This window comes from Emydura macquarii, unplaced genomic scaffold, assembly GCF_026122565.2.
Source record: "Emydura macquarii macquarii isolate MOO-44397 ecotype Brisbane River unplaced genomic scaffold, CSIRO-AGI_Emac_v2 contig_2531, whole genome shotgun sequence".
Taxonomy (NCBI): domain Eukaryota; kingdom Metazoa; phylum Chordata; order Testudines; family Chelidae; genus Emydura; species Emydura macquarii.
Genome location: NW_027132668.1, coordinates 7,379,833 through 7,407,289, shown reverse-complemented (window position 1 = coordinate 7,407,289; position 27,457 = coordinate 7,379,833). Strand labels below are relative to the sequence as shown.

Sequence of the window (27,457 nt, the reverse complement as noted above, 5' to 3'; positions counted from 1 at the left end):
TATCATGCTCAGCTAGCAGGTGGGAGCTACTAGGCAGGCATACCTTATGGTATCATTTCCTTTTCCACAGTTAAAGAAATTATAGAGAGGATTCATTTAGCCTCCCTTAACAATGTTCCATATCAGTTATTGGAAAGCACAGATGCTGAAAAGGAAACTGCTCTCATTCACTGCACTATCTCTTTTTTTTTTTTCTTTCTTCAGTGGGCACACAATCTTATGAGCTCTGGGGTTCACCTTATTGTGTATTAACACAGACAGAAATAGAAAAATATACTTACCAACAAAAATGTATTCCAAAGATCTAAAAATTTAAACCTTCCCGATAAGACTAAATTCCAATATGCAATTGCCATTTCTAAATCTGCAAGAAACAAAACAAAATTCACATATTATGGTGCTTTATACACAGTAAACTCACAAGGTTCAATAGCTCTTTCAATTCAGCTCTCAAATTTTACACATACAACTCACTATACAAATTTACTGGCCAGTTTTTAAATCCCTTTATATGATGATTCGTCAGTTAAAAACTGCTTGTGTGTTGAAACGTAGAAGCCTAGGATATTTCTTCGTGGTGCATGATGATAAAGAGGTATTTGTTAAGTGGTGGATCTGGAATGCTCAAAGGTTAAACAGTCATACTACTGCCTGAGACTTTGCTTGGATACTTTTAACTTGTACCGAAAGCCTTGCTTTTCAAAACCCATATTTTGAAGTACTGGTTCACTGTGATGTTGTATATAATCAAATCAGCCTGGTTTGATTACCATTGAAGATAGAAATTCAATGTAATAATGGCATATGGAACAACATAGGCATAAAGGAATTACACACAAAGGATAAATGAAGGAGCAAAACCTTGAAGTTATCATTGAGCGTGCTAACGCATCTTTTACCTATGTAGCTAGTGTGCAGCGGTTATCACTAACCCTGGCTAAACCCCAATTTGTAAAAGGTATTAATATAGTATCCATCTAGACATGCATAAAGCAATTCACATGAAGAAAATGATGTTGACTTAACATTAATGTTTGGATTTAAATCCACAAAAAATCAAGATATTCAGCTCCAAAGATGCTGGTCTCCTCGTTCATTTAGTGGGTTCGATTTGCATTTCTTAGGGTTTTTAAGGAAAAAAAGGACTTCAGTCATCTGGAGCACAATACTTCTGCAGCAACCCTCATGACAGTATAGCTTTTCTACAGGTTTTTTAAAACAAGAATGCCTATACCTAATATTAAAGACCTATGCCATGATTTATCAAGAGCAACTAGTGATTTTGGATGCCTCATTTTTGGAGTACTCAACTTGAGATACCTTCAAAGTTGGGTGTAAATCTCTTAAGGTATTTGGGTACCCAAATAAGGTGAGGTATTTAAAATAAATGAACACTTTTGAAAATCTGGACTATGGACTACAGTAGTTAGTTGCTTAAGTGAATCATGGGAAGAATTAAGCAAATTTTAATATCTTGGATACTGGAGTTCAGAATTTAGCAAAGTAACCCATGAGCAAGTGTTAAATGAGTAATTGTCCTTTGCTTACTTCACCTGAGGTAATTTGAACAGGGGATCTTCGGATCCCAAAGTAGTTCTGCTTGTTAAGGGAAGAGAAATTCCATTAACTCTTAGTAGTAGTAGTACCTTCTTTTCAAATAGCTACTGTGAGAGAAATCAGTTTCAATCATGAATTACAATGTACTTGTCCAGGAGTCCTAGCTCAGAATGAATTATCCTGAAGTTCTGGCTGAAAACATAGGTTTATGATGGAAGTGTCACTTTACCCATACTCCTACGGTACCTCTACAGTAGAATTAATGAGAACACTTAAGTGCATATATGACCTTATTTTGTTCTACGGTGACATTAATTATCCAAGAGCAGCATTAAAAAAGCCTCAGAACTTAGTTCATACCCTCCAGCAGAAGAGTGGGAACCACAGAGGGATGGAGCGGAGGGAAGTAGGCTTTCTTGAAGGCCTATATTCATTCCCAACTGCCTATGATGCCTAGGCCCACTATTAGTGACCTTTGCAGATAAGGATGCTAAGCTTGTGTAAGTTTCTGTACAACAGAAGAATGAAGGTACAAGACTGTAGCAAATTACACACACTCAGTGTAAGCTATATAAGTATACAAAAATGAGAAAGTACTGATAAGGTAGAAATAGAATGTCCTAACTTCCACCAAGATACAGCAGAGGAACAGAACTTAAAATCTCAGATTCGATTATTACTACTCTGTCATGTGACAGTTCAAAGGCAACTGTTTGAACTGAAGACAATTCATAAGTTTGAAAGTGAAGTTGTGGACATATTTGCTACATTGTTAAAGCAGGCTGTATTTACATATATGTGTATATTAATATACAGACAACTGCATTAAAGTTGTGAAGTGAAGCACTAAAAAGCCAGAAATTGACCAAAGTAAAGGTGCCTGAACACCTTCAACACGGACCTCTTGACTGTATGAGTAACAGTCACATGATATCATCATACACTGTTTTCTGCAAGATTCCTGCCTCATTCAGTGCGGAAGGTGGTGCTCACCAAGTGAAACACCTGGTACAGTTTTTTTTGTTTTTTTTGTTATCCTCACTATTATTCTCCCCCACCATTTTCAAATCTGGAACTACTATATTTTGAGATAGAAAAATCTGTGGCAGAGCCCATATTTCCTAAATGTCAGTCCAGTGCTCGGAGCACAAAGCTATTCTTCCTTTTCCAGCAGACTTCTCTCATTTTCTATACGTCATGCTACTACAATGACTAAGGTTGAGGTACTGTGGACCCAAGGCCCACTCACCAAAGAATTCTGCTTTGTTTTCTATCTGAAATGTACAATGAATGAGTACACAGGGACTTGTGGGGGAGGGGATTTTTTGTGTTATAAAAACTATTGTCATGTATACATAAGAGGGGACTGAGTTAAGACTGAGTTGGGTCAGCCTATAATGCTGATTGACTTTGGGGGGGAAAAAGTCTTGCTGGATAAGGTGCCTTCTTTTCCCAAGGTATTTTGTTTGCAACAAAATGTATTCAATATCTTATGTTCTTTAGAGACTAATGTAACATTTAATACAACAAAAGTTTTAAAGAAAAAGCATGAACTCTGATACAGCATGTTCAACTTTTGCTGTGTAATCATCTGCCACTCATCTCATTTTATGGACATGATGGCCTACAATCATGCAATACATGAACTTATTGAAAGAAAAATTATGAATGTATTCAAAATGCACAAAGACAGACATTTATTTGGGAAGAGAACATATAATATAGTTGTAACAAAAATGCCATTAGTACATGCAAGGGGATATTATACACAACTATATTATTCCACTGCTTGTGTATACTTGAGTCAATTATTCATACCATAATGCTGAATGAACAGAGATGGAAATAAGAAAGAACCAATGTAAATAATATTATGGTTTCTATGATTCACTATGTGTTCACTGGTTTTGGCAATGTGCACTCAAGTCACATTATGAAATGTTATCCTTTCCCAAACAGAGCAAGCCAAACTTCCAACACCACCATATGACATTTTAAATTGAAATGCACATTGTAGGTAAGCACTACTATTATATGACAAAAATTTTAAAATATTAGATAAATATGCCTATTATGAGGCAGATGTGGGAGGAGAGAGAACAAGGATGATTGAAGGTATTGCAAAGGAAGTTAAAAAGGACGAAAGAGGGAAGAAGTTCTCTGTGGTTTTATTTGGTTTATTATCGCATCTATATCTAAATAGAATGTCTCAGTTATGAATATGTTTGTTGTTAATTAAAGTGAACTTGATTATTTCAAGGTTCTATTTAGTTTAACGTGTGAAAATAAAGTTTTGGGGAATGTTAAATATTATTCTAACATTTTGATATTATGAAGAGAATGCTCTGTGTGTATGAGCAAGTATCTCTTGTATAGCAGGTAACAAAAATATAGGACGGGCTTGATATAAGCATACTTCTCATGCAGAAGGTGGAACAACTCGCTCAATTCTAAATTCTCTTTTGTGTAGTGATTTCTGAGATGGGTAGCAAAGAAAAATTCTTAACAGGTATTAAGTGTAAAAATAAAAAATTAATTATAATTTATTTCAGATATGTCATAAGTAAGACATGGGAGGCAACTGTCCCACTCCACTCAGCACTGGTGAGGCCGCAGCTGAAGTACTGTGCCCAATTCTGGGCACCACACATTAGGAAAGATGTGGACACACCGGAGAATCCAGAAGAAAGCAAAAAAATGATAAAAGGTTTAAAAAACCAGACCTATCAGGAAAGGTTAAAAAAACTGGGCATGTTAGTCTTGAGAAAAGAAGGGCGGGCGAGGGAAGGGGTGAAAAACTGGTAACAGTCTTCAAAATGTTAAGGGTTGTAATAAAGAGGATTGTGATTAATTGTTCTCTTCACTGAAGATGGTACAAGAAGCAGCAGGTTTAATCTCCAGTAAGGGAGATTTAGGTTAGATAGTAGGAAAAACTTTTGAAATATAAGGGTAGTTAAGCTCTGGAATAGGCTTTCAAGGGAGGTTGTGGAATCTTCAACATTGCAAGTTTTGAACAACAATATGGACAAACACCTGTCAGTGTTGGTCTAGGTTTATTTGGCCCTGCCACAACACAGGGTCCTGGACTTGATGACTTCTCAAAGTCCCTTTCAGTTCTACATTTCTATGATTCCTCAATCCTAACACTGCAAAAACCAAGATCTCCAATAAAATTCCAGAAGTTAAGATTGTTCCTGCAGTGTTAACTTGGCCACATTGCATGTCATATACATTTTATGCTATGTAGTCATAATTACATTTAAAATTACATTAGTAGAAAACATGGGAACAGAAAAAAACATAACATGGAGAAATCTAAAATATTATAAATTAATTGGGGAGCAACAACCACCTTAGAACTTCTCTCACATAAGTGCCCAGTTTTTCAAACTTAATACTGCATTAATGCCCTTTTTTTGCATTTAATTTCTACTCTCTTCCCCCCACACCTAAAAAAAGGGTAGAAGTGAGATCTAAAGCTATTGGAGATTTTGACATTCTACCAACCTCATCATCAGAGCTTCTAAATTCCTTGAACTGGACCCTATCTTTCAGTTTAACTGTACTAGTAAACTAAAGGACTAGTGGGCATCATCAGCATTTTTCTTTAATGCACTACACAACTTCTTAAAGAAAAGCTTCACTGCAAATAAGCAAAATTGGTAAATGTAAGTGCTCATAACTTTAAAACCACTGAAATAACTTACTTCAAGCTTTCTGAAGTCTTAGTGAAACTACAAGACAAGAGAACTTTGAGTTTTGTAGTTTCAGATATTTAATAAAGTTTTCAGCATGAAAAATTTTTAATCAGAAAATTTGGAAAAGTTTTTTCGCACCTGAGTAACTCAAAATTGGCTGACCTGATTTTTCCCCTTTGGGCTGAGAAACCAAGCATGGAACAAACATCACATCAAAAAGGAATTTATTGGATAAAGTTATAAGCAACTCAAACATGGGGGTAGGAATGGAATTTGGAGCTCAACTTTAATGGTAACAGCTGCTACCATACCTTCAATAATACACAAACCATGCATATAATACCTGCTTATGAAGTTAGGGGGATCTTGAGTTAGGACTATTTCCTCAAATCTGTATGGTTACTTTAAAAAAGAAAATCATACCTCCTAATGGACAACAAAGTTGCCATCAGGTACAAGGGGAGGTCATACAACCACTATAATTAATTTGGAGAACTAAGAAGTTATGAGGCCATGGGTGTTTTATGTCCTGCAAAAGCATTCCCTGTGTGCCCTTAGATTCAGTGTGCAGGTCTAGGGATTATTTATTTTAACACTAGTAATATAAAAGCATCTTCACAAATCAAATGATATCACCTCAGGAACCACCTCAGGAAAAGAATAGATAAAAAGACAGAAAATCATAATGCCACTATATAAATCCATGGTACACTCTGTACAGTTCTGGTCACCCCATCTCAAAAAAGATATTAAGAATTGGAAAAAGTACAGAGAAGGGCAACAAAAATGATGAGGGGTATGGAACTGTCTCCATAAGAGGAGAAATTTAAAGATTGACTTTTCATCTTAGAAAAAAGATGGCTAAGCGAGTCAGGAGGATATGACAGGTCTATAAAATTATGAATGGCCTGGAGAAAGTGAATGGGGAAGTGTTATTTACTCTTCACATAACATAAGAACCAGGGGGTTAACCAAATGAAGTTAACAGGCAGCAGGTTTAAAACAAATATAAGGAAGTATTTCTTTACACAATGCACAGTCAACCTGTGGAACTAATTGCCAGGGGATGTTGTGAAGGCCAAAAGTATAACTGGGTTAAAAAAGGAATTTGATAAGTTCATGGAGGTTAGGTCCATCAATGGATATTTGCAAAGATGGTCAGGGACGCAACCCCATGCTCTGGGTGTCCCTACACCTCTGACTCCCAGAAGATGGGACTGGACAACATGGGATAGACCACTCAATCCCTTTTTCTGTTCTGTTAATTCCTTCTGAAGCATCTGGCACTGGCCACTGTCAGACGACAGAATATTAAGATAGATGAATCATTGGTCTGACCCAATATGGCCATTCTTATGTTCTTATCTGCAAACAAAGTCTCCCTCTTATATTCTGATGGTCTCTGTCTTATGAGTGAAAAAAGACAGAACAGGCAGAACACATCTCTGGAAACAGCTTTTCATCTAAATTAAAAACGCCAGAATTTTAGAATAATTCTAGTACAAATGAATGTACAGGTCTCTTTGGTTATGGTATAGAATAGCTGCTCAATGGTCTGTTAGTGTATGGCAAACAACACTGTTAAGATACAGAGGCACAGTTGGTGGAATTAAAGTAGGCTGCAAAGCATGTGCATTGTTGTTTTGGATTTGTTGATGGTTTGGTCACACTGGTCTGGGTCTAATGTAAAAACCTGCAACAACATCATGAACAACCAGGAATGAAGGATGAAAGGGATTGTCACAGAGCTCTTAAAAACACCTCTGCTATAGCCAATCCAGATAGCAGTTTAAATAGCTCATCTAAGTAGAGATCTACGGAGAATGGAATCTAGAGGAGTAACTAGGGGTGATAGATTAATAATAAAAAAATCCCACAGAAAGTGTGAGCACTTACTCTTTTGCCTGGGACAATTATACTCCTGATTTTTAAACATCTGGATGTAGCGAGTTATACAAACTGTATAATACAATTACACACTGTGTCTCAGGCATCAGAAGTCTAATTTTACACCAAAGAACTCCCATTGCAGTCAATGGAAAGGCTCCATTGATTTTGGTTGGCATTCTCCTCACAGAAGATGAAAACGAGACATGACTTGTCCAAGCTCACGAATGGATATAAGGAATAAAGGAACTGGAGGAGGCACATTCACAAAGTTAAAAAATCATAGTGGCAAGAAGTTGGCTGCAGAACAACTTCCTCCTAATACCAGGGTTTAAGGTTAATATGAATTGCTAGGACTTGTTGCGCCGGAAGAGAGCTTTTGTGCTGCAGGCACTGGTCAAGGGGAAAAGTCCCACTTGTTTTGAACCACTTAACAAAAGTGCTCTTTATGTAGCAGTGTTAATTTTGTAGCTGTTTTTTTTTCAGAGAATACAAAAAAAATTACAACTTAAATAACTAACGTTAAAACTAAAAGAAGAAGAAAAAGTAAAGGCAGCAGTACTATTCTTTAAACAACACCTGACAGGTAAACTCATCTTCTTTGAAAATCTTTAAATCATTTAGAAAAATATTTAAGTCTTAACACTTCTTGCTGGCAAGCTAATTAAGCTCCTAACGCCATAAATGGTACATTCTTCCCCATCATTATTTTTACAGCTGTAAAACAACTAAACTACTGTTATTACAGCTCTGTCTTTTGAGATTAATTGGTTAACCTGGTAATTGCATATTTCCTCTTCTATTGCTGCTTAATCTTCTTACTGATTCTGTAAAGCTTTGCTAATTTTAATAAGCCATTATGAAGACCTTTTTGTTTATTTGTTGAACTGCTTGTTACAAGCTTCAGTGCCCACAGTAAAGAGAAATATACTGTTTATGCACAGATTACTTTTCCATACCTCTTCTATATTATTAGAAACTTGTCTTATAATTGGAAGTGTCTGGGATACCATAAGTATAAGTGGTGCTACCCTCTCTGCCTATAAATAGACACAAAAATATCTATGTTAAAAGAATGTTAAGCTTGCACAATCAGGAAATTTAGAGTTAGCAAATGCCAGCATTAAGACAGAATTATCAGACACAGATGAACACAATATGTTGGGAAAGAGTCAACATGGCTTTTATAAAGGGAAATCATGCCTCACCAATCCATAAGAATTCTTTGAGGAGGGTAAACAAACATGTAGATATGATCCAGTGGATATGGTGTACTTTCAAAAAGCCTTTGACAAGGTCCCTCACCAAAATCTCTTAAGCAAAGTAAGTAGTCATGGGACAAAAGGGAAGGTCCTTCATTGGATCAGTAACTGGTTAAAAGACAGTAAACAAAGGGGAGGCATAAATGGTCAGTTTTCACAAAGAAGATTTGGAAAAAAGGGTGAACAGTGAAGTGGCAAAGTTTACAGATGATGCTAAATTACTCAAGATAGCTAAGTCCAAAGCTGACTGTGAAGAGTTACAAAGGGATGTCACAAAATTGGGTGACTGGGCAACAAAATGGCAGGTGAAATTCAATGTCCACATACAAAATGATGGGGTCTAAATTAGCTCTTACCACGCAAGCAAGGTCTTGGCGTCACTGTGGAGAGTTCTCTGAAAACATCTGCTCAATGTGCAGAGGCAGTCAAAAAAGCTAACAATGTTAGGAATCATTAGGAATGGGATAGACAAAAAACAGATAATATCATACCACCTCTATGTAAATCTATAGTACACACAAACACCTTGAATACTGCATTCAATTCTGGTTGCTACATCTCAATAAGATATATTAGAATTGGAGAAAGAACAAAGAAGGGCAACAAAAATTACTGGGGGCATGGAACAGCTTCCAGGTGAGAAGAGATTAAAAAGACTGGGACTGTTCAGCTCAGAAAAGAGTCTAAGGGAAGATACAGTAGAAGTCTATAAAATCATGAATGGTGTGGAGAAAGTGAATAAGGAAGTGTTATTTATCCCTTCACATAACACATGAACCAGGCGGTCACCCAATAAAATTAATAGGCAGCAGATTTAAAACAAACATAAGAAAGTACTTCTCCTTACAATACACAGGTAACCTGTGGAACTCATTGCCAGGGGATGTTAAGGCCAGAACTTTAACTAGATTCAAAAGAGTATAGATAAATTCATGGAGGATAGGTCCATCCAAGCCAAGATGATTGAGATGCAACCCCATGCTCTGCGTGTATCAAAATCCTCTGACTATAAATTGTCCTGTTCTGTTCATTTCCTCTGAAGCATCTGGCACCAGCCACTGTTAGAAAACAGGATACTGGGCTAGTTGGACCATTGGTCCCACACAGTATGGCCATTCTTATGTTCCTTGGATTGCCTGTGCAGCTTTAATTCAGTCCCCTTCTGCTTATGCACTTTGATTCAATATTTAATTACATGATCACATACTATTTTTTACACCTACAAAATAAAAGGCAGCATGAAATTTTCCCAACCTTATTAGAAAACTCTAAAGACATGCTGCCAAGAAACTACAGCTTCAATAAGAAAATGACTATAGCATAGATTTAGCTAGTTTGACAAAGGAGAAGGGAGAAAGAGAAAATGGCAGAACCTTCATTCTGGACATTCCCCACGACTTCTAAACTTATTCTAGGGCTGTGAAAGAAAGAACAACATATCCCCCTTCCACAATGCTCCCAACCCCAACAGAGTGGAGGCAGAAAGTGACTCCTATGGCTAAGTGCTATACATGGAAGCATACTGCACCATTCAGTATCTTTACAATAAAGGGGTCTGCACGGATAAGAGGTTCAGGTTATGTCTCCACAGCAAAAAAAAACCCTCCAAAAAAAACAAAAAAAACCCATAACCCTGCAAAAGCAAGTCTCAGAGTCCAGATCAACTAACTAAGGTTTGCAGTAGCAGGGGGCTAAAAATAGCAATGTAGACATTAGGGGTCATGTTGGAGACTCTCCCTCTCACCAGGTTTCAGAGTACGGGATCCAGCCTGAGGATGAACATCTACACTGCTATTTTTAGCCTCGCAGGGTGAGCCCGAGTCAGTCGACCCAGGCTTTGAGACTTGCTGCCATGGGTTGTGGTGAGGTTTTTTTGGCTGTGTAAATGTACCTTAAGCTTGCAATGAGTTGTTGGGTGTTATTTTTTCTTCAAGGTGCCCTCGATTGGTCTGCTTTGGTCTTTTTCCTCTTGTTCCCTGACTGTAACTTCACGTGAAAGATGATACTTTTCTCCTACAGCTCAAACAAAAGTTTCACAGCACAATCACATCTATTTTTTGCTTCAATGATTTCTTCTGAAAAACTGCAGTGAAATCTGGCTCATGTGTCTGTAAAGAACAGGATCTTCTAAGTATAAGTCAATTGATTATGTACAAGACGTGATGAGCTACTGGATCAGACCTTTGCCCTTCCACTTTTGATTAATTAGAATACTAGTCTTTAAACTACAAGCTTACTCAGGATGGATGTGGACATAAGAACCCTTTGCTCCACGTTCCACATTGCCCGGCAAGAATCACCACCACTATAGTTCACTTCTGAAACCTGTCTGCCAGATTCCCAGAGACTAATAGAAAAATGTACCCAAACAAGAGACCAAAGAAATAGAACATGAGGCATTACTAGTATTAGTGAGCCATTTCCTAATTACTGCAACAGACACTTTAGCATCAAAGTACCATGTCCTACACAGATTGCCATAATTCCCAGAATACCAGCCAGAAAAATGTGGACTGGAACAAAACAGGCTAAAGTTTATGAAACTCACACCCATAAGAAAACAATCAGGGAATTACACACTTTCATGACTAAATACAGAAGCTATTGATTCAGTTTGGCTTTCCCATCAATAATTTTTTCACCCACATACAAAACATACCCACTCACCTCACACAACCAACCTCTAAACTAATCAAGCTAATTCTCCTATAGGCTGCAAGGGAGATTGTTATTTCTATTTTTAAATACTTGGGAGGTGCACAGAGTACCTAGCTACGGCAAACATTTGTCTTGTTACTCTGGTAAACATTGTAAAAAACAAAAATATACAAAACATATATGCTGTTGCTTTTTTTCCAACACTAGTGATTCAAAATCTGCATCACTAGTTGTCAAAGATGTAGAATTAACACCAATTAACACCAATGTTGAATTAACCTTTAGGAGACTTGCAGACCATGATAGTCTACTCAGAGAACATTACTATGGAAACTAAAGATTCTGCTCCAATTAAAAAGAAGAGAATGTAATACCATCTTCTTATGGAGGATACAACCTACTTGGAGTCCTCATACAAAGATGATCTATCTCCTGATCAAGGATTCCTTTGAAACATGAACCTGAATGCCCTTTTCACATACAAAGTTCTCTTGTTCATTCCTGGTAGAGTGGCAGAGTAAAGAAAGGACATCCTGTTTGTGACACTGTCTGGTACATGAATGACCATTTGGGGATCAGAAGAACTTTTTGGTAAAGAGGATAGAGTTTTTAAATAACTTCTCTCTTTTCTGGACCTAGCTGCTGATTGAGAGCCAAAGACTGAAATGCAATAAAGGGGGCTGTGTAACTTTTTATTTTAAATTCTTGATAACCAGTGTAGGGGAATCAGAAGCATTGTTTGTAAATTGTTGGTGAATCTAACTTCAGTGTTAGTCACCAGTTCTGGGAGAATCTGCTCTCCTTCTGTAGCCTGTCCTGACCATGGCATTTTCAGGTGGGTTACCCCAGGCACAGACGGGTCACATCCCTTGAACCAGGTGAATAGGTCAAGAGACCTCAGCAGAGCAACAAAGACCAATCGGACTACTGTTCCTGGTGGGAATTTGAGGGACCTCTAAAAGAAAAGATTGAAAGTTTCTCCACTCTTCTGGAACAAAATCTGTCCACAGGATAATAATCCCGAGCACTGGCAAACTCTCAAACATTAGTTCTTGGGGCTCAAAAGGAGGATCCATTAGGATGTTCAGGGCAAGCTTCAGTTTCCAATGGAAAAAAGAGGGGGCCAAGGTGTCATTCTGAACCTGGCTGCTTCCTTTAGGAATCTGACCACCTCTCGGTGTAAACTGACCACGGAACAATTAAGCCTGTCCCTTTGAAAAACTGTGTCATCCAAGAGTTAAGACTCAAACCTTTATTCAGACCACCTCAGTGAAGAGCCACAAGGCATGGACCACAGGTGAGATGCACCAAGTAAGCAAGCCCTAAAGATAATCCTACTCCCAGACTCAGTAATGATCATGAGAGAGTAGATTAAACATAGGCAGAACCATGGTGAATCCTAGGGTCTGAAAAATCACTCTAAAAAGGTTTCTCAAGTCCTCTTGGGGAGCTGAACCTTGACAAAAAAAAAATCCCTCTTGGAAAGTAAGAAGAGACATTCAAGATAAATTTAACAATTCTAGACATCATTGTTTCCAGAACTAGTTTGGAATCATTAAGATGGCTATGCTAAGAAGCCTTGCAAAACTTTGCAGAAACCTGCCAACAGCTGAGAGAGGGCACCAGCTGTAATGGCCAGAAAGTCCCTGGAGCTGACGTAGTAATCCCTAATCACTGCTATCTCAGGCAACCACCAAGTCTATTTGAGAGTGCTCCATTTCTGACAGACCTTCTAAAGAAGTTCCACTCAATAGGGCAAATTTGTCATTCAGGTCCCCAGTAACATGAATCAGCGAGAGGGATATAACTTTTTTTCCCCCAGCTCACAGGAGAATGTAACTTAGTCAGTATGCCTCTGCTCTGTCTTCCGTACAACTCAGTGGTCTAAAATATCACGTTTTCCCACATGTGGGGAAACCTTTACAGCCATTGGGAGAAAGCTGCTATGGATCCCTCTGTCCTTCCCTTTAGGGAGAAAAACATCTGAGGGTAAAGCCTCTCCAACACCTACTCCTAGACAGAAGGCTCAAGATTTAGCAAATATACTGAAATCTGAGCCTCAGAAAGTTGGTCTGTTCCCTTATAATCCCAGCCAGAACTTTATGAGATTCCATCTCCAAAGTACTGATCCCAAAAGGAAATTCTAATCTCTACAGGAACAACCTTGGTGTGGTCCTTTATGGATCAGTTATACTTTCAATGAAGATTAGATTAGTGAGGTAAATGCTAGTTCAGCCCCAGGTCAGGCAGAGGAGGACTTTGGTGCCTCCCTCCATGAAAGATAGGAACACTGCGCTGATGCACAGATAGTAATGTTTTCTTCAATTCGGATGGCATAGCATACTCCCATTTAGTGACCGGGAAAAAAATAGCACCTATTGTATCGAAAGGGAAATAAGCTCCCTTCATGGTCATATTTTCACCTGTATCAAAAACTCAACATCTTAAATAGAAGTTATAGGATTGATGCAGAATTTACTGATTGAGGTTCTCTGGCCTGTTATGCAGAAGGTCAGACAAGATCATAATGGTCTATTTTGACCTTAAAAAATCTATTATTCAAACATGAACTCCGGGACTGAAGTATTTGTCTTACAGATGAAAGTGTGATTTGAGTGAAAAAGGAAGCAGAGATCACCACAGATTGTACCACACTGACTAGCCATACATTCTAATGTGATGGAAGTGGTTGGCTTAGCTCTGCAGTAACACCTTAAAGGAAAGGCTCCAAACATTTTTGGTAAGAGACAAGTGGGAAAATGGGGCTTGTAAATTCATAAGACAATTCTGCGTCTTTTGTTAATTCGAGATCATTAGTCATTAGGCCATACATAGCAGATAACTCCACATGGATCTAGGGTAGATAGATAAAAACAAACCAGTTATCTAAAAAGAAAACACTAAAATAGCCATATTAAGAGTGAGAAGAGGATAAAAACAAAAACAAAAAGCTAATTAAAAGCTTTACTGTGTCAGGCTTAGCCATTTATCTTTGCTGCAACAAGAAGAAATCCACATTTCTTCATGTGACACTGACACATTTACATGGTGCTGACAGCATAATTTTTATTGGAATTTCCTATTTCTACCAACTGGTACGAGGCTATACACTCAGTGATGACACTGACCTGAGGAACAGAACATAGAAGAAAATACTGTTTCAAAAAACTCTGAATAAATGAATAATGGCTTTAAATTTTAAATAAGCAAATTTTGCAGGCTAGTCAATAATGAAAATTAGTTTTTGTTGATGTTAAGATAATGGAATATTTTAAAAGAAAATCAACTTTTTCACTCTACAGGTTCTATGTATAGGTCTGGCTCAGACTAAATTCCACGAACATAAGCATAATTTGCCACACTGAGCACTCAGTCCCGCCTTTATCATAAACTTTGTAAAAAGAACGGTTGTGCATGGATATATGCAATATTTCGATACACCTGCAATATTTAATGACATGAACTAGTGGATGAAAATTTTGAACAGCATACAGCACTCTTGGCATAATTTGACATCCAAAGAGCAATTGTTACTCCAACTGTTACAGGGTGAAAATTTGCTGCCATTTATCATCACAAGCAACCCTGCCAACTGTAATAGGAAAGGCACTGACAGGACCAAAGGGCTCACATCCAGAAGAATGATGGTTGTGATTCAGGACCTCAAGTTTTTGCTTTTATGTTTACATTTGTTTTTAAACACAGTCAAAAGCATCTAAAACTTCTGATACTATGTTGTCTGTTTATTATAAATCTAAATAAACTAATGCTGGTGGGAGAGAATCCTTATAGTTGCAAAGGTAACCTTTGGAAAATTAATCAATCAATGCACCACTTCCAGAACCTGCAGATATCCACTAAGGCCTAGTCTACACTTAAAATTTAGGTTGTCATAGCTACAGTGTTCAGGACTGTGAAAAATCCACACTCCTGAGCACTGTAGCTATACTGACCTAACCTGTGGTGAAGACACAGCTAGATCAATGTAAGAACGCTTCTGTTGATCCAGCTATTGTTGCTTGGGGGGGAATATTCCTACAGCGACAGAAAAAACCCTTCCAACAGTGTATGCTGTGTCTATCTATGGGGTTATTCTGGCATAGGTCATTTTGAATTCTACTCCATCCTTTAGCGTTTGTAACCCCTCCCAGAATGGTGTCATCTGCTAATTTTATAAGCAGTCTCCATTATCCAAGTTGTCAGTGAAAATGTTGAAAAGTACCAGACCCAAGACAGACCCCTGAGGGACCCCACTAGATATGTCCTCCCAGTTTGACAGCAAACCATTGAGAACTTCTCTTTGAGTATGGTCTTTCAACTGGGTATGCACCCTCCTTAGAGTAATTTCATCTAGAACGTATTTCCCAAGTTTGCTTATGAGAATGTCACGTGGGACTGTATAAAAGTCTTACTAAAATCAAGATATATTACCATCTACACTTCCCACCACCCACTAGGCCAATAACCCCATCAAAGAAGGAAATTAGGTTGGTTAGGTATGATTTGTTCCTGACAAATCTACACTGGCTATTAGTCATTACCCTACTATCCTTTAGGTGTTTACAAACTGATTTTTTAATAATTTGTTCCAGTACCTTTCCAGGTATTATAGTTAGGCTGACTGGTATACAATTCCAAAAGGTTTTCTTTGTTTCTCTTTTTAAAGAAAGGTACCATGTATATCCTTCTTCAGTTCACCAGGACCTCACCTGTCCTCCATGAGTTCTCGAAGATAACTGCTAATGGTTCTACTTCAGCTAGTTTCTTAGGTATCCCCTGGTGTATTTTGTCAGGCCCTGCCGTCTTGAATATAGCCAACATATCTTAATATTCTTTAACCTGTTCTCTCTCTCATTGCTAATATTCATTGTTTTGAGTATCTGGCCACCATTAACCTTTTTAATGAAGACAGAAGCAAAAATAAACGTTAAACACCTCAGCCTTCTTGATGACATCCATTATTAGCTCACATTCCCCCTTAAGTAGTGGACTTACACTTTCCTTTGTTTTCTCTTGCTCCCAATGTATTTATAGAACCTCTTCTTATTGCCTTTTATTGTCCCCAGATATGTTACTCATTTTGTGCCTTAGCCTTTCTGATTTTGTACCTACATGCCTGAGCTACTGTTTTGTATTTATCCTAAATAATCTGTTCATGTTTCCATTTTATAGGATTCCTTTTTGATTTGCAAGTGATTAAAGAGCTCCAGATAGGAAAAATAGTAAAAGATAATTATGGTTCTATCTTTCAATCCCACCAGGATAGTTTGCTGTTGTGCCTTTAATATTGTCTCTTTGAGAAACTGCCAGCTCTCCAGTACAGAGTTGCTGTGTCCCCACTACATTATAAGCTCTAGAGTTAGCAACACTCGAGCTTCAGTCCACATCCTCTGATGGGCCAGCTAGCTGAATTTAAAGCACCACTTAACTCAAGCTCGAGACTTGTATGCATGCAAGGGAGTCAGATTAGGGGCAACAATCAAGTTACAACCCAAGCTAAGACTGCAGTGAAGACAAATGTAAGAATTACTCCACAGCATAGAAGACTAATAGAAAAAGCAATTAACTGCTTTGCAAGCTAGCCCAACTCTTGAAGATTAGTCTGAAGCACTTAGCATCACGGAATTCACTGACTTTCATAAAGACATAAAAGTGTGCATACTAATTTACATGTTGGTTCTGGACTTCCTCCCAATTAAACCCACAGTGGACCAAGTTCAGACCTGATGAAAGTGGGTGTAACTCCACTGAAGTCAAAAGAATTGCACCTGCTTAAACTTGGCTGAATTAGACACTTTTCTTAAATATACTAAAAAATTAACTTTCCAAAGGCTGAAAAACCTACCACCTTTCAAAAAACCCAGCACCATCCAATTTGGTATTACCAAAATTGTTAAGGCTCCCAAGAATCTCTCAAGTTGGCAACAACACAATCATCAGTTTCTACAGTCCTCTTTAGATTAATTTTCATTTTTGCTCTTCTCAGTTCTGTCCAATAAGTACTTCAAGACATTCTGGTGTTCCTTACATGAAATACCATTTGTCAAGCTAGAGCAGGGGTGAGGAACCTTTTTTCTGGCAAGGGCCTGATGGTGGCCGGAGTGTCCGCCGCTGCCGTGAAACAGCGCTGCCGCCGAATTCCCCCCCCCCCCAAAAAGGGGCAAACGGTGACAGGGTTTTGGCGGCGGGCACTGCCCCCCCCCCCCCCCCACGAAACCCCGCCGCGAAACTGTGCCGCCGCCGAATTCCACCCTTCCCCCCCCACCGAATTGCCCCACGCCGCCAGGGCCAGAGCAAATGATTTCGGACGGCCCGCGGGCCGGACCAAATGATTTCCCGGGCCTTATACGGCCCGCGGGCTGGACGTTCCCCACCCCTGAGCTAGAGAGATACCATAAACCTATAGGCCAATCCAAGGTCAGTAGCTAATTCCTTTCTCCTCAGACCAGACAAGTTGGGGTGTCAGAAAACCGCTCAATTCCTTTTTTCTTTTGTGTCACATACACAAGTATATCCAGTTCTGTAGTCCTGATTGTGGTGCCTGCCTTATTTCTTGATACAGATTTAGGTGGAAATCTTCTGTAATATATATTTTAAGTATATTGGTTTCTCGTTTGGATTCAAGCCAACTGAAACAGCAAATGGCTTATAATATACACTTTCTTTAGGTATTCCAAGATATTATGCAAACTAAACCTGTGTTTGATAAGTTTTGCCCGGTCTGAAAGCATTATTATTTTTAATAAATGATGTACAAGACTTGATGCATTTTAGAACATAAACATTTAGCTGTTTAGCTTTATTTCTTGTAAAAGTCACACAGCCAATGCTTTACTTTTTGTCAATTTTAAAGTGGATTCATTCAAGTTGCTTACGGGCCTTCACAATAAGATGCAGGCTGTAGGGCTTTGCCAGACACTTAAGCTGCATGATGGCATCTGGTTCGTATGACAGTTGCACATAGCATGAAAAAATATTCAGTGTGAGGGACAATATCAAAATGAAAATAAAACTGATAAAACTCATCATAGTTTAAAAAAAATCTCCAAAGATACTGGAGAAAGCAAGAACCATGCACTCAAATTAAAACCAAGGAAAGAAGGGTTTTCTTCAGCCAAAATTATCTGAAACAGGTTTTGCTCCTATTCTTGTCTGTCTTCACTCTCATTCCCCTCAAGCTATTTTTACTATGAAAAAGTGTCTTAACATCCATACCAATTGCAAAGTGATACACAATTAAAATGGCTGGAATAGGTGACTACTTTTTACTAAATAATGTGCATACAGCAAAAGAGAATGACGACAATATTGTTACACTGATGACAATACAGTAAATATTTTGTTAGTCCTCATGTTGTCTGGTTTTACCAAGCTGTTGTCTGCTCCATGGATAAATTCATTTAGTATCTGTTGGATAAAGACTAATCAATTTACTTAATACCAAAAGTTTGACACGTTTAGATTTATCTACTTATAAACTAGGTAAACTGACTTGACAAAGTCGTCATAAGGAAACAGCAGGTGTAAAGAAAAAATATATCTTTATAGTACTGCACCATGCAGTGAATAAAGAATACCTATTTTTATACTGATAGCAGCAGCAAAGTATGGATTAGAATGAACTCTCAAACTGAGAGTCTTGTTAAGAGAACAGTAAAAAACCCGATACTGTATGCTGATATCTACCTACTAAGTTGGAACTGAGTCTACAATATTTTTTGCCAAATTGGATCAAAATAAAATGCGATACCAAAGCAGGCAGACAATTTTCCCCTTTGTGTTAAGCTTCTGTACAAGATAGTGAGGTTTCCAAGGTTTTGCCTCCACTTTGGGATTAATATGGACCTATTATTTATAGAGCAACAAAACTTTAGTTAGTGCTGAACAAAATAAGGACGACTATGTGGTATTCACATCACAGCAGTTTACAGTCTAAATATCACCATAAATACTAGTAATTTAAAACTACTAATTTTTCTAAGGACCTTTTTGCTGTGTGCACCTATATATTGAATTTATTCATAGCGTATATATGATGTCAAATGTGATAGGAAACCTAGCTAATTTATCTCAGCCAAGGTTAGTATTAAAGAAAAGATTAAATGGGGAGGCGAAGAAATCATTAAATCATTTGCAACTTGTGACTGATATTTTCAAAAGCAAATATGAGTCAAGCTTGTTGTTTTACCCTTCTATTCTTAGTTTTTATACTCACCTAAACCTTTTTGTCCAGGGTTTTTAGCAAAGGTAAAAGTAAATTGATAAAAATCTTTGAACTTTATTGGATCCTTTAGCTCTTGTTCCAATCTTGGCAATAGAGCTTTTAGCTTTTCTGTGGTGTCACACCTGTCACAAGAGAGATTATATTATTTGCATGTAATCCATTTTAGAAAAGTTTATAAATATTTATTATAAACACACAAATGAGTAACATTATTGTAAGATTCAACTACAGAGTATCACTTTGATTTACTTTACTAAATATTTAAGGGCCCTAAGTAGAAACAGGGTTTAATTTTATATACAAGCATCAAAAGTACACAGACTAAATAAGATTGAACCATTTAATCAACATCAGAATGGACCTTCATCTAGTCTGACTGCCTGCATAACAACCAGTGATCCCTGCATCCAGCACAGAACTGCTGGTTGAGCTAGAGCACATCTTTTAGGAAGATGTCCCATCTTGATTTTAAAGACCCGAAGTGAGGGAGAATCCCCTACATCTCTAGGTAAGTTATTCCAATGGTTGAACACCCTCACTGTTAAAAATTTACACCTTATTTCTAGTCCAAACTTGTCTATCGTCAGCTTCCAGCATCTGAATCTCAAAATGCCTTATAGAGTGATGTAATGTATGGGAATAAGTAACAGCTTCCCAAACTGTGTTGCTGTGGATATCGTAAGTTATAGGTGGTTAATACTTAAGACCACTTCTGTGAGCATGTTTGTTTGTGCATGTGTGTGCGCGCATGTGCATGAATGGATGTGTATGGGTATGTGTGCGCGCACTTCAGACTGCAGATTAGAGCTGGTCGGAAAACTTTCTTCATCAGTCCATCAATTCAACCAACTAACGTTTTTCTATCCCTTAACAGAACACCTCTAGAATCAAGTAAAATTTAAATATAAGTCACTGCAATCCTATTAAACTGTAATATACTGTTTCTTTATTACTTTTATTGCAGTTACACTAAATTTGAGGTTTCCTTTAATTTATTAAACCACCCATCTTAGTCTGTGTACACTATATGGGAATTTGTCCTACATGTTATGCTTGTGACCAATGTTAATGTTAAAAGATTTTTCATCCACTAAATTGTATCATCCACATTCCTCAGTCAGAAAACCTGAAAAAGATGAGCCCTCCACCATGACCTGAAGGCCAACAGATTGGTACTGGCAGACCAAGGTGGAAGCAAATTTCAGAATTGAGACCCTTCTGCTAAAAGACAATAATATTGAGGCATTGCCAGCTAAAGTACCCAATTTGACTTCAACTAACTCAGCATCATATGGGAAGAATAAGTGTTTCTCAGGTAGCCAGGACATAAACCAAAAGACAGATTGTAGGATGTAGCCAATACTATTAATTAAACCTGGAAACAAAAAGAACAACAGAGAGTTGGAAGTGCATCTTCAACAAGGTGGGGGGAATGGAGGGGGAAGAGGTCACCCTGGCACCGACCTGCTCTCCAGCCCAATCCTGGGAACTGCAGTGGCCTCTCCAGCCCATCTGAGTCCTACTCTCATCGCTGCCTCTCAGTGCATGCAAATTGCTTAGGTGGGGGGCCTGGCCAAAACCAGACTGACTCTCAGCTCCCAAGCAATCAGCCAATGGGGAGGGAGCAACTGAAGCTGGATGGCAAGGGGCAGACAGTGGGAAAACGGAGCTGAGCGGGGACAGAAACATAGATGCAAGCTGGAAACAGATGATACCCTACCACACTATTCCTATTGCGGGGACTGTTGTGATAAATAGGCCTAAAAATGTATCTTAATTGAGAACTCAACTGTAAAAAGTACATAGAAATTCATAAGATGTCATAATAACTTATAACAAATGTTGATGGGAAAAGGTCTGAAAGGGAGACAGATAGAATTAGTACAAACAAAGGCCTACTGATATAAACACAAGGACTGTATTAAGATCATGCTTGGTAAACAAGAAAGTGTGGAACCAGAAATCAGTGAACCGAAACTGGTGTGTCAGAAATTGGATAAAACAACAAAGGGACAGGCTATATGGCTAATCACTCCCTTTCTGGGTCCTTAAAAAAGAGACTATGGGGAGAAAAACTGGCTATTGGAGGAAGCTTTATCATCATGGCTGCCACCCCCACCATCTTCTAGGACCCTTTGCCATCCTGCTCCTGAGAGATGTCTTGACCAGTCCAGGCCAGAGAGAAAGACCCAGATGACATTGCCAGCTCCAGCTGAATCCCAACCACCACCTGGGATGAAACAGGATCAGACTAACAATAACAGTTCTATATTATCTCAACTAACATCTTCTCTCTTCCCCAAAAGGACAATTACTATTGTCTTTGATACTTGTAACAGACAGTTAAACAATGGAGGTTTTTCCTTCTAAAAGCTTTCTCCAACTAAAGGGAATGGGAACAAGATAGGCTGTTAAAATGAAAGCCTTATTTAATACTTTACATTTAAAATTCTTTAACTGTTTTTCCTTTTCTTTTATCTTTGATTAAAGGTTTAAAGGATTTTAATGGTGTGCTTGCCATGATACTAAGCAGGCTGTGGTCTCTGTATATCAAACCTTGTTTAAAACTGTTTAATGTTGGACAGTGACTGGGTTATGTTAACACTTTTGGTCCACATATTCCATCTAAATTATACCTCAGGGCACTACTCATCACTACCTTTCAGCTCAACTCCACCCCATCCCTCTGGTTCCATCTCCCCTTAGCAATAATATAGTTTTCAGAGAATTACCTTAATAAACATAATGTAGTCTGGGAAAGATCATGTCACAGATAAATGATCACAACTTCCTTATATAGAGCAGTTAAAATAGCAAAGGCATCTTTGACCTCCAATACCTTCTGATAAGCAATCAGGGATTCAAACACACTTTTTATCAAGAACTTCTTATTTGAAGAGAAGGTCAATTCCCTAAATAATGGAGACAGGTGCCACACTCTCTAGATGCCTTCTGACAGCATCCCCATCTCTTATCTGGATTAAGCGTCTGTCAGCTTCCTTTCATCTAGTGCTAGGAAAGCAAAGACACTGCAGCATCAACAAGAAAGATGTCAAATTACCTATGATCAGCATACCATTGGCGCGGCAGTCCAGACCACAAGACAACCAACCCCCTACACACAAAGAGCCTCATATATATGTTGAGCAGAATTCTGCCTAAAACAGCCCTTGGTGCAGAAAAGCAAGACCACCAGGAAGAGCTGAAAACTAAAGTCTGCTGGCAGATTTAAAAAGAATCAGCATGAACACCTATTGTTGCCCAATGTTAGAAGATCAAGCAATTATCATAACAGTCTCTAGCCAAAAGCCAGAGTGAAAGAGATAAAATAAATTGGTGGACTTCAAATGACCAAGTTGTTTCACTCCAATTTTTCAATATCCATTCTTTACCCAGAAAGGAAAGCTTAGAGAGATGTCAGGAATTGACAAGATCAGTGGCAATAGATGGTTTCTTGAGCTGGGTCCTAATAACCACTTGTGTTTTACAAAAGTTGGCACCTTATTAGTGTCTTCCTGCAGTACAGCAATCTCAAACCAACCTGAATTTTATTAGCAACAAGTAATATGGGTCAAATCACAGGCCAAAGCTCTTCCCACATCTCTACAATCTCAGTTAGTGAAACTCAATTTGGCCCTTCTGGGAGTAGATCAGTTAACACAAGAAGAATGCATTTGATTAATCTTTTCCATAAAATAGGTGTGTTTATATAATTATTCCTTTCAGTGATAAATGCTCAACTCTGTTGCTAAGCAAAAGCATGCATCAACCTAAATGTTTATCACTCAGAATGGTTCTGGATCTGGCTCTCTTAGATACTACAGGAGAAGCAAGCTTTCTTTGCTTCAATGGTCCAAGGTCTTATTAAACTCTATGCTAGAGTCAGACTCTGAACACAATTTCCACCAATGATGCCCTAACTTCAACTCCAGATAACTCATCTGTGCTGGAGGAACCAACTAGGGGCCGTGCTCCTCTTGATCTGCTGCTCACAAACAGGAAAGAACTGGTTGGGGAAGTAGAAGTGGTTGGCAACCTGGGCAGCAGTGACAATGCGATGGTCATATTCAGGATCCTGACAAAAGGAAAAAAGAAGAGCAGCAGAATACAGACTCTAGACTTCAGGAAAGTAGACTTTGACTCCTTCAAGCAATTGATGGAAAGGATCCTCTAGAAGGCTAATATGAGGGGGAAAGGTGTCCAGGAGAGCTGACTGTATTTTAAAGAAACTTTACTGAGGGCGCAAAAACAAACCATCCCAACATACAGAAAAAATAGCAAATATAGAAGGCAGCTTGGCTTAACAGAGAAATCATTGGTGAGTTTAAACACAAAAAGGAAGCTTACAAGAAGTGGAAGCTTGGACTGGAAAGATGACCAGGGAGGAGTATAAAAATACTGCTCAAGCATGCAGGAGTGAAATCAGGAAGGCCAAAGCACAACTGGAGTTGCAGCTAGCAAGGGACTTGAAGGGTAACAAGAAGGGTTTCTATGTTAGCAACAAGAAGGTGGTCAGGGAAAGTGTGGGCTATTTACTGAATGGGAGAGGCAAGCTAGTGAGAGATGACCTAGAAAAAGCTGAAGTACTCAATGCTTTTTTTGCCTCTGTCTTCACAGACAAGGTCAGCTCCCCGTCTACTACACTGGGCAGCACAGTATGAGGAAGAGGTGAGAAGCCCTCAGTGGTGAAAGAACAGGTTCAGGACTATTTAGAAAAGCTGGACATGCACAAGTCCATGGGGCCGGATGCAATGCATCCAAGGGTGCTGAGGTAGTTGACTGATATGATTGCAGAGTCACTGACTATTATCTTTGAAAACTCGTGGCAATCGGGGGAGGTCCTGGACAATTGGAAAAAAGCAAATATAGTGCCCATATTTAAAAGGAGAAGGAGGAGGAGGATCTGGGGAACTGGAGACCAGTCAGCTTCACCTCTGTCCCTGGAAAAATCACGGAGCATGTCCTCCAGGAATCCATTTTGAAGCACTTGGAAGAGAGGAAGGTGATCAGGAACAGTCAGCATGGATTCACCAAGGACAAGTTATGCCTGACCAACCTGATTGCCTTCTATGATGAGATGATTGGCTCTCTGGATGTGGGGAAAGTGGTGGATGTGATATACCTTGACTTTAGCAAAGCTTTTGATACAGTCTCCCACAATATTCTTGACAGCAAGTCAAAGAACTATGGGTTGAATGAATGGACTATAAAGATGGATAGAAAGCTGTCTAGATCATCGGGCTCAACTGGCAGTGATCAACTGCTCGATGTTTAGTTGGAGGCAGTATCAAGCGGAGTGCCCCAGGGGCCGGCCCTGGGTCTGGTTTTGTTCTACATATTCATTAATGATCTGGATGGAGTGGATTGCATCCTCAGCAAGTTCACGGATACTAAGCTGAGGGGAGCAGTAGATACTCTGGAGGGTAGGGGTAAGATACAGAGTGACCTAGACAAATTGGAGGATTGGACCAAAAGAAATCTGATGAGGCTCAACAAGGACAAGTTCAGAGTCCTGCACTTAGAACGGAAGAATCCCATGCACTGCAATAGACTGGGGACTGACTGGCTAAGCAGCAGTTATGCAGAAAAGAACCTGGGGGGTTACAATGGACAAGAAGCTGGATATGAGTCAGTGTGTCCTTATCGCCAAGAAGGCTAATGGCATATTGGGTTGCATTAGTAGGAGCATTGCCAGCAGATCGAGGGATGTGATTATTCCCCTTCGTTCGACACTGGTGAGGCCACATCTGGAGTATTATGTCCAATTTTGGGCCCCCCCCACTGTACAAAGAATGTGGACAAATTGGAGAAATTCCAGCAGAGGGAAATGGAGCACATGATTTATGGGGAGAAGCTGAGAGAATTGGGCTTATTTAGTCTGCAGAAGAGACGACTGAGGGGGGATTTAATAGCAATGTTCAACTACCTGAAAGGGGGTTCCAAAGATGATGGAGCTAGGCTGTTCTCAGAGCTGGCAGATGACAGAACAAGGAGCAATGGTCTCAAGTTGCAGTGGGGGAGGTGGTTGGATATTAGGAAAAACCTTTTTCACTAGGAGGGTGGTGAAGCATTGGAATGGGTTACCTAGGGAGGTGGTGTAATCTCTATCCTTAAAGGTTTTTAAGGCCCGGCTTGACAAAGCCCTTCTTGGGATGACTTAGTTGGGGTTGGTCCTGCTTTGAGCAGGGGGTTGGACTAGATGACCTCCTGAGGTCCCTTCCAACCCTGATCCTCTATGATTCTATTTTTCAGAGATTCGCTGAATACTAAAGTGACCAGTACAGAAAACATCTAGAAAGATGAAGCGTTATATTGTACAATTAGCAAACAAACATTTAGAGACAGCTAAAGGTTGCAGTTGGATACACCCAACCCATATAAAACCTTAAAAGGAAGATTAAAAAATCTTTTTTTTTGTTTAAATTACATATCATTTTTTAAAAAGTAAATTGTAATTAAATTTGAAATAGACAATTTATGTTAAGGCCTAACTTTATTACAAATGATTAAAATAATTTAATATTAAGCAGTGCATTTTTGCTGCCATATATTAAAGAAAGTCAGTCCACTGAATTGGTGGAAGTCACTGGCTAAGCCTTTGGAACTTGAGTTTGCTGAAGTGCTAAACCAGGTTTTGTCAGCAGTAACCTATCTGCAAGTGTAGAGAGAATATTTTCTTTATTTCCATTTATTCAGCTAGTTCAGTTCAATGACAAGTTCATTCAAAGTTAAGAAACCAACTGGGAGTTGAAAAAGAAGGAAATCTTGTTATCCTCTTCCAATCTATGAATAAAAGCGATGTGTAAGAGGATGAGATCTACTAGTTCTAAAATCTTGAAGGATGTGGTAGCCAGAAACAAATCTATCAATCAATCGGTTCAATTCACTAACTACAGATAATACATGCATTTAAATACAATCTGTATGATTTAAATAAATGGTTTAAAGATTTAAGGTTCAGGTATCTATCTCATTTAAGGTAGTTTAATTTTTTTTTAAATCCTCTTTTTGTGCATTTTTAATTTAATTTGATTATCTATCCAAATAGAGGTTGAAACAAATCACAAGTGAAAAAAAAATTAATCATTGTTTAATAAATAGGCAATACATCATTCACTATTTTCTTACAGAATAAAAAAGTAAATATTAAGAATCTCAATAAATGCAAGTTAAGCTATAGAACTGCTTAAATAAATGTGTACATACATAATGTATCTCCCTGGTTAGCAAAAAGCAGCACAAATTTAGTGAAAAGGCTCTATTTAGCTCCTAATAAATATGTTTTAATGGTTATCAACCAATAAGAAATAGCCTCTCTTTAGGAAAATAAGGACAAATGCAAAATACAATTAAAATAGTTTAAATCAAGGTTTCCTGCGTGCTCATTTAAATCGCTTTGATTTAAATCTATCCTTACTGCTTAAAAGAAAGAACACACAGTTTTTTTCCATTTTCACCCTCACATTGGAATAACAGTGTCCCTAAGGCAGTGGTTCTCAACCCATGGCCCGCTTGTGGCCCCATCAGCATACAGCTGCAGCCCATGTGACATCTCCAGGGCCATACAGGAAGTATATATAATGTATGGATGCGGCTCATATAACATACAGAGAGCTGCATATGCAGCCCACAATGGTAAATAGGTTGAGAACCACTGCCTTAAGGCTTTCACTTCCACTTGCCAACTGATACCCAAAAGCAATATATACTTGTACTTCATCAAACAGGTACTCTAACACAAAACCTTAACAAGAGATTTCATATGCTTTTATCTCAACCGATTAAAACATCTGATTGTCACACATTCTATGCATTTGGGAAATTATTTTGCCTTAGCCCTGCTGAGGTCAATATTAAGGTTTTGCATTACAGTTCCAGTTTGACACTAGGGAACATATTTTTGTGCACCTGCAAGTGTGATGGCTGCCATCTTGACCAAAACCAGGGATTGAACAGATGACTCCAGAACTAAATGCATGCTTGTGTTAAAGATCCAGGCTCTTAGAGTTGTCACAGACTTGCATCTCGCAGGTCAACCACGTATTGACCAATGGGTGACAAGCAAAATGTGTAACAAATGACTGAAATGTATATTTTGGCAATTCACGCCATAGTTTACAGATCATAGATTTCAAAGTACAAAATCAGTGGTAAAACGGTCTTTCACTGTG

At 38.6% G+C, this 27,457-nt stretch overlaps 1 protein-coding gene across 3 annotated transcripts in view; it reads right to left on the bottom strand.

The window, feature by feature from the left end:
* Positions 1–27,457, bottom strand: part of DCUN1D2 (defective in cullin neddylation 1 domain containing 2) — a 53,382-nt gene that overhangs the window by 13,425 nt on the left and 12,500 nt on the right. For all 3 annotated transcript variants that reach the window (XR_010922719.1, XM_067563653.1, XM_067563652.1), the window contains exons 4-5: positions 19,278–19,408; positions 282–364 (exon numbers count right to left, since the gene is read on the bottom strand). Coding sequence is in view for 2 of the 3 variants with exons in the window: in XM_067563653.1 (XP_067419754.1) it covers positions 282–364; positions 19,278–19,408 (214 nt within the window). In the remaining variant the exon portion in view is untranslated. The remainder of the gene's footprint in view (positions 1–281; positions 365–19,277; positions 19,409–27,457) is intronic.